Genomic DNA, 21,646 nt, shown 5'->3' with positions numbered 1-21,646 from the left:
GAGTAGTGATAGTTGTTATAAAATGGATGCTGTGCAGGCTACAGACATGTCTCTGTGACAGCTGAGTGAATGCTGTTTAAAATAATATAATTTATTTTGAAGTAAATTGATGAAATAATATAAATGAAATAAACTGATGAAATAATTTGCAGGCTACCTAAGTAGCTTATTGATTGAGAGGAAAGATAATGTGAAAAAGCCAGTAAAACAGCAATAGAAGTGAGTTGCTGCTTGACAAGTAGTTAGACAGCTGTCTAAATAATTGTTAGGAAACCTTGGCTCCAATGGAAATGAGTTCTTGTACAGAGGTATTGTAAAAGTGAGAGTTCACTGATCAAGTCAACATAACCATTGTGAGGTCCCATCCTGAACCTTGTGTGATGTGTTGCATTTTGATCAGGTCACTGTGCACAGATGGGAGAAGTACAATTATACCAAAGGAGGAAAAACAGAAATGTGAAAGCTAATTTAGTTTGAGATATGCTGGAAATAAGATCCACGATGGTGATTTCAGTACCAATGAGAGACACAGATGTATTTTCAGTTCCCACTGTCTCAGAGACATCATTATTATTTCAAAACTCCATCTGTTTAGTCATTTAGTGGGTAAGAGACAAGTTGGACAACAAAAGGTATTGCTTGTAATCCTGTATTTTCAAGAAGGTGCTACCAAGCCAAAGAGAAACCTGAGTGCAGATATTTTTGATGATTTTATTTCCATATTCTCCCCTTTGGCAATCATCTAACACTGCCCTGAGTGCACAGGAGGAGTGCTGTTTCATGCAATGGTCCTTTGTCTCACAAGCAAAAGTCTTCCAGCCCTTCAAGGGGGCCAGTCTGAGCAGCAATGGAAATTCTTGTAATATAGGTGTAATAGTCAGTTATAACTTTGTTAACAACTGGGTGGTTTTTGTTCTTCTTAAGTTTGAAGGCTGCTTTAGAAATGGGTGAGACCTTCAGGCCCTGCTGCTGCTGTTGCAAATTTATAGTTTGCTTTATCACCCTGCAGCTTACAGAAAGCTTCCAGGGAATGTACTGAATACCTGAGTGTTTATAATACATATCTGTGTGTGTATATATATATTTTATATAATATATATGTATGTAAATATATACATTATAATATATATGTAATTATTAATATACATATAATATATGTAATGCATAGATTTTGGGAAGAAGAATCCCATTCAATGAGCATGAAGTAGGACACATTTAAGGATTCAATGGCCAGCTTTGTAAGATATAACTAGTAAGGAGACCATCTCTGGTTTAAAGACCTGCTTTTAGGCTGGTCACTGCTCAGTTCTTTATTCCTGGGCTGGAAGCCACAGCCAGGCTGGTGCCAGGGTTGCCCCGTGGTGCCTGGCCCTGCTGGGGGGGCCCTGGTGTGCCCAGGGTCGGCGTGGTCACACTGAATGCTCCCCATTTTCATCCAAGGGAGAAATGTGGTTTTCAGCACACAGGGCACAATTTGTGGGGGAGGGATCTGTTAGTGGTGCAGTGGCAGTGGAAAGGGGAGGCTGGTGAGGCTGAAGGAAAGAAGGAGAATGCTTGGGGTCATGAGCTCCAAATTAAGGTGCTGGCCAACCTCAGGTTGAGGAAATATTTATTTTATGCTTTACAGTAAATTCTTATTTCTTAGACATCTACTGTTTAATTATTAGACTATTTATTACTTTTTGACTCACTTTTCCATTTTATACTTGAACTTAGCCACGGTGGTGTAAATATTTGAGGTAGAATTAAGGGAAGCGCAGCTGTATGAATCCATTGCTTTTTTTTCTGCCTGGTTATCTAAGAAGGATTCTTTATTCTTTGCCCTAGTCCCTGGAAGTGTTATGGAGTAAGCTCATGCTAAGATGCAGTATGTGTATTTCTTTCTTTTTCATTCCTGTGAAGCTTTGTCAAATGGTTGTTGGAAGAAAATACTGCTTCTTTTGGAAACAATGTGCAAATAGAGCTTAGTTAAAAACTGTTTCAATTAAGCAAGGAGGAGTTCTCAGAGATGTTCTTATGACAGTGAAATATCAGATTATCTACATCCTGTCAGCTTTACTTCTCAGAAGAATATTAGAGTAAGTATGTTCCAAATGAGAGCAAGAAGCAGCTTAATTATAGCGTGTGGAGGAGCCATTAATGATAAAAGTTTTGGAGTGGACTTTGTGAGAAAACAAGTAGAGCTTCAACACAGGATCTTGAATTCCCTGGTGTTCATTCTGGACAGCAGAATTATTCTCCTACTGATGCTGTGCTTAACAGAGGCTTAGCTATTTTTTTCAGTGAGGAAAATATCCTGGCAGCCCAGAGAGACAGTGCTAAGCCAAGTTGGAAGGCTTAAATATCATTCCTTCTAGAAATTCAGATTAAGGAACAATTTATGAAGTGCTGCTTGAACCAACATGGCTTCAAGGAAAATCAGGTGATGGCAGTATTCTTCAGTGACCAGAATGCAGACATTTGACTTTTTTCACCTCAAACAGAAACTGAGTTTCTTTTTACACTGAGGGTTTTCTGTCTGGGAGGGAGCAGTGGGGGAAGTGCCCTGTCCTTAGGGTAGGTACATGGCAGGAAAACTCGTGCTACATACACCAAATGGCCTGATAGAAAGAGTTCATGCTTGAGAAGGACTGGGGACTAGAAAAGTGATAATTTAGCCCAGGTCCAGTGAGAACTTTCATACAGAAATGTGGAGAGGAGCTTAATGCAGTGGTCTGAACTGGAACTAGAAGTTAAGTTATGGGTTTTTGTGGAAGAAGAGTAATCCATCTGTCCTCATAGAAAAGAGAAAGAATCAGGAAGTATTTTTAAATTTTATTTTCATTAAGCTTCTTCATATTCCTCAAAGAAGCAGCACATAGAAATGTAGTTCTGGGTTGCTTGAATGTAAAACTTCTGACCTGGCAGACCTCCCCAAGAGAGGGGTAAAACCTCTTTATATGAAACTGTGTGGTAATAATTTTAGTATTTTGAAGTACTTGATTGTTAACAAGTCCAACTTCTCAACACCCACGAGAGCTAAAATATTTTTACACGTGGCTGTTGGAGACTCCCCAGGCAAGGTCTTCTATACATGCAAAGCTCCTGTGGCTGTGAAGGGCTGGGGAAGTGTGCAAATTGGAAAATGTTCCAATGCACTGCTTTTAAAATATAGTTTTGTCTTGTACAGCTCTTCAAGTGGTTGAGAATTGGGAAATAAAATTGTGATATATTAAAAACATACCTTTTCTACTCATATTCTAGAACTGTTATCTAGGATCTAGGGCAAACAGAAACAAAACCTCCATTCAGCTCACCCTGTGCCATGATGAAATACCTCATTATCCAAATTAACTTGGTAGAGATATCACTTCTGGAAAGAGAGAAAATACAAAGTTTCCCTATCTTTGCATAATCAGAATGCTTATTTAAATGATAAGTAAGGACAAGTTCACAGTTTTGTATTGCACATGTAATTATTTTTATTTTTTTTAAAGTCTGTGCAGCTGGCAGCTCCAAAACCAGAGAAGTTATGGTTGGCGTGCTTCATGTAACAAGTTGATTTGAACACTTATAATTTTTGGTTTGAATATTAAAGCATTAAACCACATTTGGGAGAGGGAAGCTCTCCAAGAATTTGTATTGGCTGGGTTAAGGAGCTGGAGTGAGAAAAGTTAGTGCATTGTATCTCTCTCACTTGCAGAAACCAAACTAGGGGTTTTGTTTATTGGGGTTTAAATTCCCTGTGAGATGGTCAAGGCAGAAGATTTTATTTGCTGTTAGAACTGAGCAATGGCACATAACATAAAACTCAAGAATTATTTTTGAAGCTTTGTTATTTCAAGTGCTGTTAATTAGACTGCCAGCCTTTGTCTGCTTTACTTAGTTAGCAGTGAGCAAGCATGTTTTAAAAGAATAAAAATTCAGTCATTAGACTTACAAATACAGCCTTATAAATATGAGCAAGTTAATGTTTCAAAAAATCTATTTTGTTAAACATACATTAACACCATTTTGTTAAAACTAACTGTAATGTGAGTTACACTGTCATACTTACAAACTCAAATGGCTTTTTAACAATCACCTTAGATATTCAGCTCTCAGTGGCTTGATTCCTTTGAATTATCAGCAATTTGCTAAGCCCTGGGAACTTGTAATGGAAATTTCAAGCTCTCTAAGAAAGGAACTGCAATAAGGGATGCTTTTTGAACAAGTGCTTCTGTGATACAGTGTTACTTACGCTTTTAATAGAAGCAAAAATGTGTCAACCAAGCTAGGAAAAAAACCCATCAGCCTAATATCAACGTGCTAGTAGAAGAAACAGGTTTCTCTGTTAAAAGTTACAGAGGTTTTCTAATTGTCAGACTTTTTAAAGTATTGTATTTTACTCAATAGCAATTTCAAATGTTTTTAGTAATGAACATTAATCCTGAACCTTCACACTTGTGTGGTTTTTTTGGTGTTAAAATGACCTTTTTAATATCCCTTTTTAAAATGTATGCATTTATTTTGATAAATGAATTCTGGTGTGAAGTTCTAATAATACTTTTTATTTCTTAAGTATTTTATATTGATCCCATCTTAAAGTAGTAATTTGTTTAGGAGTCACTACTGAAGCAAGTTAAATTTAGCTAAGGCAGTTCAGACTGATGAGGAGGATGGATTCTGGAGGGCTGGCAAGAAAGGCAACATTTATTTTTAAGTCTTCTCTCCTCAGTGTTAACAAAGAATCCGTTTCCTGGCTTATTTTTATTGTCCTGTTACTGCAATGTTGTACATTGGGATTGTGATCCAAGGGCAGGACCCAACCCTTGGCCTTGTTGACTCTTGTGCCTCTGGCTGTCGATCCAGTCCATCCAGATCCCTCTGCAGAGATTTCCTGCCCTCCAGCACATTGATATTCCAGCCCCACTCAGTGATGTTTGGGGGAAAGAGAGTAAAAGTGAAACATATAAAGGGCATCTTACTTCTCTGGCGTTGTACTGCAAAATACCAGATGATTGTGTCAGGGTGTTGGTTAAAGAGAAATGATACATATCTTTTTTTTTAATGTTTATTATTGACTGTCAGAATTCCTATCTAAAAATGCATTTAGAGGTCAAGATGTAGCTCATTAGAGCAGTTACATCTCTGTACTAGCTGACTTTCACTTAGAGCATCCCAGTTAAAATTCTCCTGCCCAGGCTGGCTTTCTCTGAGGAGCTGTTCTGCCATCCATGGTGGCATCCAGTGGCAGCTGCAATTTGTGAGAGTCACAAAGCTGTCAGTGTGTACCTTGGAGTGTATATATGGCACTGCTGTTTTCAAAGAAATGAGAATAAAGCCATGCAGCTGACAGCTGAGGGAACAGAACAAGGTTCCTGGATTCATTATTAAAAGAAAATTTGTGATACCTAACTCAGATGGCACTGGTATTTCTGGGCTGCCTTTGAAAGAAATGGTCTTTTTTTCTGAATATATAGGCTGTCAGCAATCCTAAAATGTGCAGGATTAATAAACTTAAAATAAGGCTCTGTGAATATATTTCAAGATGCAAAACCTGGTCTTTGACTTTACTCTTTTCAAAGTTAAGCAAACATCCCAGAATGAAAATGCACTTATTGACTCTGCCTTGCTGGAAAAGAGATGCCTGTGTTTAATTTTAACTGTTGCTGAGCAACTGAGCAATTGCTTTGCCTCATTACTCAAATGTGTTTCAGGTATTGATTGAAAAGTTGTAGGGATGTTTCAGTAGAGTTGTGAAACTGGACTAACATTCAGAAGTTGGAGAGAAGCTACCTTTGAGCAAGTGCAGTCAGTTCCTTGTCTTCTTGGGAAGGCTCTTATATTGTATTTCTGAGTTCAAGCTCTTATTTACCCATCTAACTGCAGGATTATGCTCCTGAGAATAATTTCTCATAATTTGTTTATTATTTGTGTATGTGGAGCTAGGAACACGTTTTTCTTTGGTTTTGCAGGATGACCCTGAGGTAGAAGCTGAAACCTCTGAAATGAGGTACAAAATGAAAGCCAAATAAGAAATGGAAACAGCAAATGCAGTTCTTAAGCAGCACAGCACCTGAATGGAATGCAAGGTTAATTTTGATCTTAACTTATGTTTTTTTAAAATTTTTATTCCAGGGTCAAATTACACTAATGGATGTGCCTGTATTTAAAGCAATTCAGCCAGAGGTAAGTATTTAGTTAGCTTTGTTTTTCAGTTTAAATAAGAAATGTGATGCTAGTGTATAAATTCTGGAATTTTAAAGTATATGTCTATAAATTGTAATTTTTGTCCCAATTCATACAGCTCTGAAGCAGATGGTTTTTTAACAAAAATATCTGGAACTAATAGTCTGTTTTGGGACTATTATTGGTATTTTATTCAGCTTGTGCTGGAGATGAAGCATGTGGGATTTAATGTTTCTGAATGACAAACATCCTGATTTAATAATTCTGATCATAATATTTTAGGTTTCAGCTACTGATACCTGTTTTAATACTTCATCCTGTCCTGTGCTTCCATAACTGCTTCACTTCTCCTTTGGCAAAATGAAAATGGTTGTAGTGGAATTCAAGATGTGTGTGATCTGTGGATCCATCAAGATAATACATTGATGATTTGTGTTCTCTCGTTTGTTTTTATGTAATGCCATATTCCTTTCAGATTTTAGCTGACTTGAGCTCATTTCAGCATCTTCACAGGGACTATAATAAATGATGAATTTGTTTCTCCTCATTTCTGTACCATTAGCATTTTCCTGTGGGCATTGTTTTGCACATTTGAGGGTTTATTTTTCAGTTTATTATTTTTATCAGTACTGTGGAAGTCTTTCTCAGGTCATCAGTCACTTCAGTTCATCACAAACTATTTCACTGGCAGCAGGTTTATGTCACTCTTGTGACACACCAAAGAATATTTTGCCTCAAGTAGAGAAACCTGCTCAATCTCCTGGCTGTGATTATTGATTTCATCATTTGTGTTACCTGGGAACTTTTTTGAAGGCTGCTATTTGATCTGTACTTGAAGATGGCATGTTTCAGCTTCCATAGTATTTCAACAAGATATTTCCCAGCACTTGGATCTGTGTGTGAATTTTGGTTCATTTTTTAGTTTGTTGGTTTGGGTTTTCAGAGTGTTTTGTTGGTTTAATTGTTCAGAGAGCATTCCATTTGATTTGATTTGAACCTACATCACAGCAGTAATTAACATTAGCAAAAGGAGTACACAGACATACATAGAAGAAAAACATTTAAAAGAGTCAGATAAAAGAGCAAAATGCTTTAAAGCTTTGGAGAAGAACCTTAAAAAAAAGAGATCCTATTAGAAGATCAGGATAAACATATTCTGCCAGATAAAGGCACTTCAAGGCTATTCAGAAAAACATAAGAGTAGGCAAATATATCTGGAAAGCACTTATTTATAAGAAATCTGTATAAGAATGAGAAAAAATTAATAAGAAAAATTGGTGTGATGCCTTCAGTGGAAAATATCCATGAGGAAGGGTTGGGTGACTCTTTGGAGTGTTTACCCACAAGCTGCTGCAAGCTCTGGACAGCATGTGGGTATTTAAAAATTTTAAAAGTTCCAGAGGTTGTCTAATTGTCAGACTTTTAAAAATATTGTAATATATTTAATAGCAGTTTAAAATATTTTTAGTAGTGAACATTAATCCTGAAACTTGACACTTGTGTGGGTTTTTTTTGTGTTACAATGTCCTTTTTAATATCCCTGTTTAAAATGTATGCATTTATTTTGATTTATCTGAGATTTGATATATATGATAAACCTGTCCATCAGTTCTCCTTCCCAGTAAACAGAGGTTGCAGGCTGATGTGTCTCTAAACTGTGTTAATCCCCTGGGAAAAGGGCTGTAAAGATCAACTCTCACCTCAAAAAAGGTTCAACACAATTAAATTGCTTTTCTTCTGGTTTGGAGAAGGGATTATCAGAGGTGGAAGGCTTAGTTTACCTCAAGGCATCTTTACAGCAGGTTAATGAGGTGGTGTAGATTTTTGAGCTTCCTTTAAGTTTCTACCAGCTTGTGCCATATCCATGTCTCAATTCAATTTGTAAATCCTTATCCATCCCTTGGTGTGTACACTCAAGCATTGTGGAGTTTGTAATTCAAAAACAAAACACCACTGAGCTGATTTCACCTGTATAAAAGAGCTCCTAAACTGAGTCTTCAATGGGTGACTGAAAGGCATTGATAGACTTGTAAATACTGATATTGAATTTCACAGCTCTCATCTGTATGCATGGTGGGAGATGGTGAGCAATATTTTTCCCCAGCGTGCTGTGATTTAAAAACAGAGTGTTTATTGCAACAGAATGGCACCTGAATGAAAATGTTTAGCCTTTAATGTGTGTTCATTTATTTTCTCAAAATAAAGTTTCTGAAAGATGTACTCAGAACTTAAGCTTAACTTTTTTTAGTTGCTGGAGATGAATTTTCATCTTCAGGCTGTGTGTGCAGTGTTCTTCAAATATCTTATAAATTACTGTGTTACACCTTCCTCATTGTGTTAAAATACTTCTTAAATCATTACAGGTGGCCTTTTTTTAATAAAAAAGCAATACCAGGATTTCAGCTTGGTTATCTTAAAAGGAAATAGCTGAATAACACTTTTCAAAGCAATATGTAGTAATTTTTCTTTTTGCATCAAAATCAATGAACAATGCTTACAGCACACTTTGACATACTTTGGCAGCCTTTTGCCTCTATCTGTAGCATGTAAATAGAATTATTTCTGTTTATATTCAAATTTCTGAGCAATGTTGTGGGTTAAAATGTGTTCTCAAGCTCCTGCACACTACCCACTACAACTCACCATTTCATGCTTGGTGAAAAAACAGAGTGAAAGCTTAGTGTTGCCCACAGAAGCTGGGATTAAGGAAAGTGGTGGATCCCTTAATATTTGGGGTGAGCCAGAGGCAGGGACTTGAACCATTACCATTGTTAGATACTCTTTAGTGACACAATCCTCTGTCTGAGCTGTATGCAGGCTCTAGCATTCCTGAATTCTGGAAACCACCTTCCTTCTTCATTAAAAATCCCTGCAAGTTACTTCTGAGAAAGTAGACTGAATTACTGGGTCTTTGTTAATTAATAGTGGGCTGTAGTATAAGAAATAAAGATTACAAAGAACCCACCTCTCTGACATAAACATCTATCTGTACAAAAGCAGCCAATTTGTATTTTTATTTTTAGGGGGAAAAAAATATCATGGAGTTCCTCCAGTCAGTCATAAGATTTCCTTCTATTCCCTGGGAAAGGCAAATGTTATGTTGGTTTTTGTTCCCTCTCTTGTAGTGGTTGTGGCTTTCTAGAGAGCAGTGACTGTAAAGCTTTACTGTAAAAGAAGAGAGTCTTAGACTTGCTTGGTTGTGCTGCTGGTAGTTGTGTTAACATTAAATAACAGCCACATGACCCTTTGCAGAGCACATCAATTTTGCTTTTTTTGGAAAATCTGATTACTTGCTTTATATGTTTTAGTACATCATCCAAAATCATTTGCCCATATGTGTTCATATTGAAAATCTCCACTGGCTTATTGTCTTTAACCCCTTCATCCCCTCTGCTTTGCCAGGCTAGGCAGTGAAAAAAAACAACTCACTGAGTATTCTTAATCTCTTCTCACTCTGAAGTTGTAGAACAGTTCCACTATTAATCCTTGCTGCTTCTCTCCTCTTTTTGAAACTTTCCCTTTGACTTAGATAAAGGTTTTGGTGAGAAACACAATCTCACTCTCTGCTGTGTGGTACAGGTTATAATTTAAATGTTCCCACAGTATTTTCTTAAGGAAAATAAAGTGCTATGTATTCAAAAGGGAATGAAAACCAAAATGAGTTACAGAGGAAGTTCCACTTTTGTATTCTTGATCCTATGTCTTTCAGTTTTTCACATCAATTTAAATGTACCACATTAAATAAGAAATTGATGGTTGTAATGATGTAGCTGACTGTTCCTGAGCTGACTGGCAGATAAGGAAATAATCCTGGGGAATACTTTAGGTTTGAAACTTCTGGTGGAAAAAGGAATCCTAGAGGAAGATCAAGAAATACAGTAAGAAAGAAACAGCCTGTTTAACAGAGAAGTGGGTATTTTTATAGAAGGATAAGAGTGGTTTCTCAGTTCCAGTGTAATGTGTGAGTGTGTTTTATTGCCACCATGAGTGCAGTCAGATGTGTCCTTGTTGGGATTGTATGGGATTGCTCCAGGCCAAATCCAGGGATGGCAAACACCTTGGTGGCTGCTCTTCTGCTGATGGCATCTTCAGGCAGTGCCAAGGGCAGTGAGTTCACACAGGCAGCTTCTAGAGAGGGGCAAGAGGGTTCTGAGCAAGGGTCCCGAGGCAGAAAGCTCAGGTGGTCATGCTGGGGAGCCTGACAGGCAAAGGGAAACCACTCTTCTTTTAGTTTAAAGATGAGAGAAAAGAAAGTTGGCTGCACAAGGGAGAGGGGTGTTTTAAGTGTGATGAGAAAGTGTTTCCTACACTTCCTAAAGGGAAGGAAAAATGCTTTTGGAACTCTGAAAGCTCTGTGCCTTTCCTGTGTCTGTCCCTGAACAGTGGTGTGGGTGTCACCCTGAGCTGTTGAAGAATCAGAACTGATGGCACAGGTCTAGGGAAAACATGGGAATTTCTTACAAATTTAGGACACGTCCTTCAACTGAAATTCTCATCACTGAGTGAAAAACTCATAATGATTCTGGGCAGAAACTCCCCACTGCCCTGGACCTGTAAATCTAAGGGCCCACAGGGTACAGACATCATTGGCAACAGATCTGAGAATACTGCAGGACAAAAGATCCTGCTCCTGCTTGGGAAGACACACATCCAGATCTTTTGCCAGGGGTGTCACCCGCGGTGACAATTAATTTTCTCCCATTGTTAAAGAAGGGTTATCAGATGCCAGTGGATGAATTCCCTTGTGTTCCTCCAAGTGCAGAGCTGTGATTCCAGTGGAAACTAGAGATGCTGAGGGATAGAGAGTGAAATCAAGAGTCTCTTGAATGGCTCCTTTCTCCAGTAGCCTACTCTCCTTTGGAGCAGGAGTAGTTCAGGGCTGTATGGTTGTCTCATGCATACTCACTGAAGCAGAGGTATAAGGACAGGGGTATGTGCTTTCCTGTGCTGAACACACCAGATTTGCCAGGGTAGATTTAGGTGGCACAACTTTCTAGTGAAATTTGAAGGAATGGCCCTAAATACCAAGAATTCTGCATTCTTTCCAGTGCCTGGCCAGGAATCTCCTGGGTCTTCTCTAACAAATACCTGCACACCACAAACTTCAAGGAGAAGAATTCAGGGTCCTTCTTAACTGGCATAAGATTCTATAGTAGTTTTCCAACATTGGTTGAAAAGATGCTAAGAAGTTTCTGAATTTAAAAAGTTTAAAAAAAAAAAAATGCTCTTCAGATACCAAATTCTTCTAAACTGTGCCTTAAATGTCACAATTATTGGTTACATGTTGAGTCATATGACCTAAGTTATGTGGTGGCTGGATGTGTAGCATGAATCTGGCTTCAGTGAGGAGTTTTACAGCATGGTGATAAAACTGAGAGCACTTCAGAGTGGATGTTCTGGAAGGAACACATGAATAAGTAAAAATGAAGGGCTGTTCTTTGCCATTATACCACTTGAATAAGTAAGCTGTGTCTATATTGATTATTCTTCTTGTTAGCACTGTGGAACAGGTCGTGTGTTGAATGCTGTCTTTGCATCTGTTCATGTGCTGTTTTATACAAATGGAAGAGCTCATTTTGCTACATTTAATTATTTATGATTTTAATGAAAACTTCTTTGTTGAAATTAAGTGATGGTAAATAACAAGGTGATGCAGTTTCCCAAAATAGGCTCCTTTGGAAGGGAAAATGGAAAATACTGTTTCTTTTATTGTTACTGCAAATGACACTTTTTTGGTTATTTCTTTAATGCAACATGCCAAGTTAAAAATATGGGACATGTCTTAGATTGAGTTAATTAGGGGTATCATCTCTTTAAATATCTTCAGAAAGTGATTTAAAACAAAAGGACATTTGGCTCTCTAGCTCAGATTCACTTTTGAAGCTGGATTTTCTGTGGTAACAAAATTAGGAAAGCTCTAATTCAGCAAAAGATGAATTGTAATGATCCAATAACTCTGCATAATTCAGAAATTACACTTGTGTAGTCTCAATTTGCAGAAGGAATCAGAACAAGTGTAACTGTATTACTTCAATGTGTTGTTGCTCTGTTATTTTAGAACTTACAAGATTTGTGTCTCATATGCCTTTGGCTCTGAGCATGTGTTATGCACTGAATTAAAGAAGTGAATTTTCATCCTTGTTCTCCCAGGAGCTGGCAAGCTGTGGCTGGAATAAAAAAGAGAAATACCGTTTTGCACCGAATGCTGTTGCTTTCACCAGAAGATTCAATCATGTGAGTTATTTTTTGCCAGCATTATTACATGTACACATTTTAGAAAGTCTGTGGGATTAAGTGTTCTGGCACATCACTTTTATTTTGGATCACAGCTGATTACTTGGCAACTTAAGGATCTCCTTTTAGCAGATACTTTATCTACAGGATATGCAGAAAGACCAAACCAGTGTTGAAGAAATACTCTGTTTTAAATAGCAGCAATCGATGAAAAGTGCATATTTTCTCCAGAACTGCTGGCTGTCTTTTATATAAAAGACAGAATCATAATTACAGGTTAAAGACTTGACATACAGGATTTCTGGACTAGTAATTAGATGTAATTTCCTTCTGTGTTAGTTCAGTGTCTTATGCTTGACATAGATGTTTTTGTTTGAAATAGAAGCTTCTTGTCAGCGTAGGTACGTTTTTAAAGTGATTCTAGGCAAACTTAAAAATTCCAAACAATTTTTCTGTAAAAAAATTTCTTCTTTAACTGTCTATTTGACATCACTTTTAGGTAGTATATTTGTGATTTTTGGTTCTCTTACTCAACAATTTCTCTGTATAAAATGAACTATTAAAAGAACAACAGGATTCTCCCTTTCTCCACAAGTAAAGCTGGAGGAGTCCAGCTGTGTAGTTATCCAATCATCTCTCAAAACTGTGATGGTCTTTTTAAGTAATGTCATATTTTCTCTTTCAGATGAAGTAATTCTATTACTCTCATCTCTCCTCTTGTAAATGTTTAATAAGGTCTCAAATTTACAAGCTGCCTTGCAGACGTAACCTCAGTACCCAGTCTCAGACTGAGATCTTTTTTAATCATGTGAATCTCAGACCAAACCTCTTAACTTTACAGGGTTTTTTTCCCCTATCAATTCTTGTGTACTTTCTCACTTTTCATGATTATTCTCAACTGAGGATATGATCAAATCCTATTACTTTTCACTGACAACACTTAGAATATTTCTTAACCTACTGACTGAAATGCTTGTTTGGATTTGGGTTTTGGACACTTGCCTGATTCTCCATTGGACTGAAGAAAAAATGTTACACTGCAAACTTTTTCTGACTTACCATTTATTGAGATCTGGGGGGTTTGGTCAAGAATTTGGGATTTTTTGTGTGTGTGTTTCTTTTTTCTTGTTGTTGTTGCTGTTCTGCATTTAGTTGAAATTTTCCTGATCTAGCTTTTTTTTTTTTTTGAAGTTGCTCCTGTTAGAATATATAGGCTAGTGTAAAAACACTCATGGTTTTGACACTAATCTCACTGATACACCACTGATTGCAGTATTTGCTACCTCACTTACTCATGGAAGTGAGTATTTTGAGTGATTTCTTTGACTCTTCAAAGAAATCTTCCATTTTACTGAATATTGTGAAATGTTTTTGTAGTAAAGACCATGTTAGGCCGTGTAACTCATCAAGGACTTCTCAGTTGTTATGTGCTGTACTCAGGAACTGCAGGAGCTGCCTGAAGTCAACTTCAGACATACTAAAGAATTGGTAAAATATTCTAAAGAATTGGTAAAATATTCTCAGTAGCCAGAAGGAAGGAGGGGAAACCTTATCATGGGAATAAGGACTTCCATGAAGTTTATATCAGCCTTTATTCTGGCATCAATGAAGCCATCAGTATAGGAGTAGAAAGGGAAAAGGACAGATATTGTTTCTGCTCCACTTACCTGGGGGGTTCTAATGCTTAATCCTAAAATAAATAATTGGGAAAGTCACAGGGACTTGTGGCCTTCTCAGGCAGGAATACATGTCATCAAAATTTTGTTAACTTTTGGAATTTCACTGGGTTTCAATTAAGCATTATGCATCTGTCTCTTCCCTTTTTGCCCCCAGCTTGCCAAAGGAAAACCATTAACAGCTCTCACTTTTTAAGTAAAGAGAATATTAAATTACTAACAGCTGCTTCACAACAAAATGATGTGCAGGTAGTATTTTGGAAGCAGTGATGATTCTGTGCAGTTGATTCCACTGAGGATGAAGTTGGGCAGTTCCAGCATTAGTTATGGGATAATTGGATGTGGTGCTTGTAAAAAGAGATTGAGTTCAGGGAAGAGAAATCAGTTGAATCCTTCCATGCCAGGTCTCTCCTGTTCTTGGAGAATTCATTGTTGAGTGGTAGTTCATATAGATCTACATATTTAATATTATTTTTTTTTAAATTACGTAACTTCACTTTTTTTTTTTAAACTCTGAACTCTCATTTTTTTAGCTTTCTTCTGAAAGTAATTTGTATATATTCTGTTACTGGTAAACCTGTCAGAGTGCTCAGTTGTCAAGTTCACTTCCTAGAACATTGTCTTACCTTTTGAAAATAAACCTTTATCATATGTTTCAAATAAACAATTTTTTAAGGTAACTGTTTGTGTGAAGGTCACTGTTGGTCTCTTGGTTAGCAGAGTCCCTCAGCTGAAAACCTCTTTCTTGAGGTTTTTATTTAAATGGGAATGGAACCGAGCTGCCACAGAGTTTAAAATATTAGAGAAACTTGTCAGCTACAGTCAGTACATTGGAAAATTTTTAAAGGAAGAGATCCCACTTGCAAAAGGAAAATTTTGTGTTTTGCTGGCTGTTCTTTTATGAGTGTTTTTTGGGTTTTTTGCATCCTTTTTAACCCAAATGCAAACACTGCATGAAGAACTTTTTCTTGAGTATTGTAGTGTTGCTGAATTGCAGTGGATTTAACTGGGATTATTGGAAATTAAGAAATGGAGTGGCTAGTATGCATGGAAGCTACTTGAAAGAAAAATCCAGAAAGTATTAAAGGGATATTTCCCAATCTTTCTGTAGCACAGGAAGCAAAGATAATTTTTGAATCAATGACTATGAACTTAAAAGCACCAGTATAACAGAATTGATATTTCAGATCAGGCAAACATGGGATTATTTAAAAATCTTAAAGTGTGATTCAAGAACAGATCTGTTCAAAGTTAAGCCTCTTATTCTCAGTTGACCTTAATAGGGAAGAATATAAATATACAATTGTATGTCAAGGCTTTAAATGCTGCCTTGGACACACCCAAAGGCAGGGAGTCATGTAGCTGATTGATGTTGGTATAACAACATTTAAATGCAGCAGAAGAGGAATATATGGAACAAATATTTATTATTTATGTAAAGAATGAAACAAAAGTATTTCTTTAAATTACTGATTTTTCAATATGTGAAATACATTAGGTTATGGTGCTATCTAAAGATACCAGTTAATAGATAAGACCAGCCAAAAACCTGTGTTTATGACAGTAAAAACACATCAGAGAGGACTGGAAGTGGTTGAAGTAGGAGTGATTAAGTGTGTTTGATTCTGTATCTCCTGCCTACTCTATCAGTGAACGGACTGGAGGGCTCTAAGCTTCATAGAAAATTTATTCTGGTTTGTTTGGGTTTTTTTCTTTTCCTGCAAGAGCTTGGAAGTGTTGTTGAGCTTAGGTCTGGCTTGGACTGGGACAGAACCCAGGCTTCTTCAGGCAAACAAGAATTTGTGTGTCCCAGTGTTTGTGTGAAGCCAGTGAACTTCCACAGAAGTCAGGACTGACAGAGGAAATCAGGGGATTTTTGTCCTGATGAAAATGCTGGAGTGTTGCTCTGTGTTCCAAGCAAGTGTGTCACAGTCTGGCCCATCACAGGCATTCTCCTGTTACATAAACAGTCTGTGAACTCAAAGAGATTTGGGATCTTAAGGTGTGTATTCTCCTTATCTGATTCTTTATGATACAGAAATCTGTGTTTAAAATTTAAATTCCCTTGGTCTTCAGTGAGAAAGTGTCACCTTAAAAACTCATTGATCAGTCAGGGGAAAAAAGTTCTTTTTCTCAAGCTGTGTAACTACAGAGCACTAAACTGAGGTCAAGCTTTTTATGGCAAAATTTTGAAGTACTGTCAAATATTTTATGTATTTGGTACTTCTGTATTTGACAGAATCATAGAATATCTCAAGTTGGAAGGGGCCCATTGGGATCATCTAGTGCAAATCCCTGCTCTGGCAGGATTCAGTAAGGACCCCTTCAGAATATTTAATATTAATATTAATAGAAAGAAAGTACTGGAGAAGACCTGGCAACAATCTACATATTCTCATTTTCTAAACAATGAAGAAGGTGCAAGAGTTTCAGTTCTCTTTTTCTCTCAGTACTCCTGAGATTGTCTCAGCACTTGGAGCCCTGTCCTTAAAGGAAAATTATTTTATGACTAAAGAAAGGGAATGGCAGTCTGTCATTTAAATACAGGTACTGTCACTATGATTTTCAGATTACAATTTGATGATGTACCATCAAAAATGAGATAATTTTAAAAACATCTGCCATTTTTGAGCATGGCAACATGCTGAGATTTTTTTTTTAATCACATGGAACCTCTCTTTGTTTGTGAGGATAACACGTTTTGACAGCAGATATTTTGCTTTGCAAAAAAGAAAAAAAATGAAAGAAAATGAAGAAAAATGAAAGTAAACAGAAACCTGAGCTCCATGGTTAATTCTTTCCTGGCTAATACAATCTTAGACAAACAGACCATAGGAAAGTCATTCTTATGCAAGATGTTTGTGGGGACTTTTTGTGGGTTTTCTTGTCATTCTTCCATTTCTAAGTTCCAAAGAGCTGTTGTGATTTAACATCCCAGTTTTCATCAGATCTCTGTAGCTTCACTGCAAATGTAATCATTTTGGAGGTGTTGATCTTGTGCTCTTCTGTCTTAGGAGGTATTGTAGTGTAGAAAGTGGAACAGGATATTTCATTTTTCTAACTGAGATTTTGGCCAGTAACCCTAATACATACACAATGTTAATTTACAAGAAGTATTTTAGCATCATTTAAAAATCAAAGCAACGTGACATGTTGAAAGGTTTTCATGTATGAGAGTAAACTTACAATAAATTTCTTTATACACTGTTTTCCATAATTTTGTAAATACCAGCCAAGCTGTATCTTGATGATAATTAATTTTTTTCCTAACACATAGCAAATACCTGAATAAAAGCTGCTGTATTTGTTACCTTTTGCTAATTTTTTGCTACTGCTTTATTATGGTGTTTAATTTTTATCATTCTTTGTGAGGAGAGAGGGTGGGAGGGAGCAGAGAAGAGAAAACAATAGAGTTTAAACATATTACCAAACACTTTCAAAGCAGAGCCTTTATGTGACATTCATGTAAGTATGAAATGCAGCAACCACTCTTCATACTGAATTTAACAGGGATCTTACATAGCAGTGAAGTCAGTCCTGGAGAGCTTAGCTAAGAGTAGGATGCTGTGCTGGACATCAGCAGATAATTGGCATAGCCAGAAATAAGAGTATAAACTAGAAGCTGGGTTCTGATTATCTTCAGGGTTAATTTTATTTCGAGGTTTTGGGAATGGCAGTGAACTGTAGTTGAAGCTGTTCAGTTCATATAGGAGTTGAGTGACATGGCTTTGATGTTGTGGGAAAGCAAACCAATGGGTATGATTCAATGTTAGTGTTTATATTCCTTCATTTTGTAGGTTCTTCATAACATTTCTTCATAATCTCTTTTTTCCCTGGGAGAGCACTGCTCTAAGTTTGTTCTGCCTTTTGCTTTGCATGTGATCTCAACCTCAGACTTACCCTGAACTCAAGTAGATCAAACTTTGATAAAAATAAATAAAACTTTTAAAAGTATAGTGTTGAAACTGTATTTTTTAAAAGGCACTTTTTCTACATTTTAGGTAAGCTTCTGGGTTGTTAGAGAGATTCTGCATGCACAGACTTTAAAAATACGAGCTGAGGTTTTGAGCCACTACATCAAAACTGCAAAGGTAAGAATTTGTATTGTGAAAGGGGTGTGACAATCAAAGGTTTTATACCCAGTTTGATCAGTTCAAAAATATTCAAGGGGAAATATTTGATACCTGACTTAGCTGTGGTTGTTTCTGTTGACATCAATAACTGTCTGGCTTCTGTGTTTCACAAAGTGTAGAGATGGTTTAAGATGAATTAGTCAGAACAGAAATGGTTTGTTTGCTTTTACCATTGGAAGGAAAAGGATCTTTTATCTCTTACTCAAATAATATCAACTTTAAAAATGTGGTTTGAAAAATAGACTTTGATTCAGAAGACGCTTTGGAGCTCTCAGTCTTTCCTAAAGCCTTTTGGACTGACATTCATGAGAAAAGGGTCAGTAAATCTGGAGTGATATATAGCCCTTCAAATAGAGTGAAACTTCTTCACAGTAGTGAAAAGAGGGGGATGTTTTTCAAGTTTTTGCTGTCAGATGTTGGCTGCCTTTTACTACAGCTGACTGCTGTGACCACCCTGGTTTACCTGCAAAAACAAAGATGTGAAGTATTTGTTAATTAATTAATTTTGTATTCAAGTTCATTCCCTGTCTTGACAAGCCCCTTTTTAATGAAGCAGTATTTTTCTCCTGTGGGATTTGACTCTCAACTTCGGGCAAAGCAAGAACTACAGGCTTTGCTCAATAATCATGCTGTGGTCATAGTGTTAATGATCTCTCTTAAGCATCCTTTGATATCTGGTGAGTCAATGTATCTTGATCTCATGTATTTTTAAAAGTCAATTCTTCTGGTTTTGTTTGAAATACAAACATTAAAAAATTGGCTTTATGATCCATGTCCCTCCATAGGAGGGGGAGGTTCAGCTCTGTGTGGCCACAGTGCAGAAAGGATGTGGGAAGCCAGGTGGGCTCAGGTCTGGTTCATACTGGGATGGGACTGGGCAGTGCTGGCTCAACTTTGGATGCAGCACCCTGAACATGCTTGACCTCACCAGTGCCTTGCAGGCTGCAGTGGCTGCTGGAGTGCTGCTGGCTTGGAGGCAGCTATGTGCTCTAACAATCAGGTAGTTGAGCTTTGCTTACCTGTCAGCTGTAAAAATCACAGCTGCAAAAAGCAAGAAGCTCTGTATATAGGGTGTTTTATTATATCAGTTCATTTACTTATGTGCTTGTTACCTTGGCTTTGCTTCCATGTGGCTGCTGACATGAAGTTACTGCAGTGGGGGCTGTTGGAAGGAGTTTCTGCTGTCCAAAGCTGTTATCAAAGCAGCTTGGTGCCAGAGGTCACACTGATTACCTTTTCTTTAGAGAAGCTGTAAATCTACTCCACAGTGAATTCCTTGTGCTGGCAACCTGTTATATAGCTGGCAGTCCTGCAATGGTATCTCATCTATAGTGCTTAATGCATGAAATAATTATACCTAATTCCCCTGAAGTTCCCAGACTGTCCTGGCTGGTGATGACTTCTGTTTCACTGCTGGCAGCAGCTGGGAAAGCCCTTCTTTTAATTTCTGATCAGCTATACCATCCTTTGGGACTGAACTTTACTACCTTGCTTGGGTTATGTGTGTGTGAGGGGTTATTGTGTAAGTGGAGGGACAAACTTCAGCAGGACTACTTGGAAGGATAACAGGACTGTGGTGTAGGACAAACATCCAACCCCTTCCACCTTGCCCCAAAAAACACTGGTTACCCTCTACACTTGGTCACTAGAGAATCCTCCCAAAAGAGGATGAGGAGAGGGAAGCACTTCATCAGGTATGGGCCAACTTCCACTGTCAGAAGGATCTGCTGGAATCATGGGAGTCTGAGCACCCAGACTGGAAATGCTACTGGGGTGCCATTAAAAATGGCATTTCTGACTAATACTTGTGAGGGCTTTGTTCCATAAAAGGCTGTCAGTTTCCTGGCAGTGTGTTAAGTGGAGAGAGAATCATTTGCCTTGATCCAAAACTGTTAGCCAGAAAACCATCCATGGGTTTTGGATTTCATCCTTCCAAATAGAGGCTCTCCTGTGATCTTCAGGATTTAGTGAGTATTCCTTTGGTCTAGTTCTCTTCTCCTTTTGCCTCATGAAAGGCTTCCTAAGCAAGAGGTAAGCTGAGTTTCAAGTAAGAGAGAGGATTTCCACCATTTTTTTAATAGGAAGGGTTCCTTATTTTTTCATGCTGGAATCCTAACCTACTTTGGCAGATATTCCAAATGTATTAAACAGGATTTGCAATACTGTGATTGAGTATCATTTCTCCTTAGCAAAGTCTCTCTGTTAGAGCTAAAACCTCAATTTGGGTGCACTGCACCAAACATGAATGGAATTTGGATCTCTGGGAGCTCACAGCTATCAGAACAACTGATGTTGCAGAAAAACTTCAGGAGGACCATTTTCCTCCAGACTGTTTTTAAGCTTTCAAGACAGTAGTACCAGTGGTTACCTGGCCAAGGCAGCAGACAGTTTTGGAGACAGAGGGAAAGGGAAAAAGAAAAGGGAGGGAAATTCCAAATGTGTGAAAAAATGCACTCAATCACAGTGTTTTGCAGAGAGTTTTTAAGGGAATTATTTTGCCCTAACGTTTTTTGCTGTTCAGTTTTGATTGGGTTGTTGCTTTCCACTAGTTAGTTGTCATATCCCAGAAATAACCTTTCAGTGAGAGGAGTACTCCATATATGTGGCTTTGGAAATTTACCTCCTTGATTTCATCCTGCTAAGATATTTTTTGGGGGCTTTGATGTAGCCCTGGAAGTTGCATAAACTTTGGGTACTGACATGATTACATCATGCATCACTGGGTTGTCCTTTCTGGCATGTTGTTTTAAAATACTATTGAATGCTACGAAAGGAATTTGTTGGGTTTGAATGTCAGAAAATTTCTGGCACTTCTAATATATTCCCCAAGATGTGTGTCTATATAGATATTTTTAAGGGTTCTCTATGGGCTATGAAACAGCTAGTTAGTCTAATCCAAAACCAGAGAGATGCAGTAATGAATAATTAGGAGGTGCCATAAATTGGCTGTGTGCACAGCAGTTCACTGTAACACTTCATTTTAGACCACGCAAGATTTCTGCATCTTTATATTGTTTTTTATTCTGTATTCACTATTGACAGCACTTGGAATATTGTTTATTGATATTATTTTTCTCTTTTTTATGTCCTCAGAAACTGTATGAGCTGAATAACCTCCATGCTCTCATGGCAGTGGTGTCAGGCCTCCAGAGTGCTCCCATCTTCAGGCTGACCAAGACATGGGCGGTAAGTGAGCCAGCAGGAGAAGGGAGTGGGGTTAATTTGTTCTCAGGTAAATACAACATCCTGAAGCTTGTTTTCAAGGATGCAGCAGTTACTACAGAAAGCTTTAACTTTGTTCTGCTGCATGCATAATGCTTCTAGTTCCTTTGAAGTCTATGGTTTCCTCTGAATTTTTTTTTTCCATTCTGCTGTAGAAATATTTTCCTCTGAAAAATAGTTCCCTGCAGATTCTGCTAAATGCAGAGGCATCTCATGTGGCCAGAAGCTATT

General features: G+C 37.6%; 1 protein-coding gene across 3 annotated transcripts in view; it reads left to right on the top strand.

Annotated features, from left to right (window-relative positions):
• The window catches only part of RALGPS2 (Ral GEF with PH domain and SH3 binding motif 2), a 113,394-nt gene that overhangs the window by 28,194 nt on the left and 63,554 nt on the right, over positions 1 to 21,646 (top strand). For all 3 annotated transcript variants that reach the window (XM_015636512.2, XM_015636513.2, XM_015636511.1), the window contains 4 exons: positions 6,100 to 6,150; positions 12,301 to 12,384; positions 18,062 to 18,151; positions 21,287 to 21,379. In XM_015636512.2, coding sequence (XP_015491998.1) covers positions 6,100 to 6,150; positions 12,301 to 12,384; positions 18,062 to 18,151; positions 21,287 to 21,379 — 318 coding nt within the window. The remainder of the gene's footprint in view (positions 1 to 6,099; positions 6,151 to 12,300; positions 12,385 to 18,061; positions 18,152 to 21,286; positions 21,380 to 21,646) is intronic.

This window comes from Parus major, chromosome 8 (genome assembly GCF_001522545.3).
Source record: "Parus major isolate Abel chromosome 8, Parus_major1.1, whole genome shotgun sequence".
Lineage (NCBI taxonomy): Eukaryota > Metazoa > Chordata > Aves > Passeriformes > Paridae > Parus > Parus major.
This window is presented reverse-complemented; position numbering and strand designations above follow the sequence as displayed.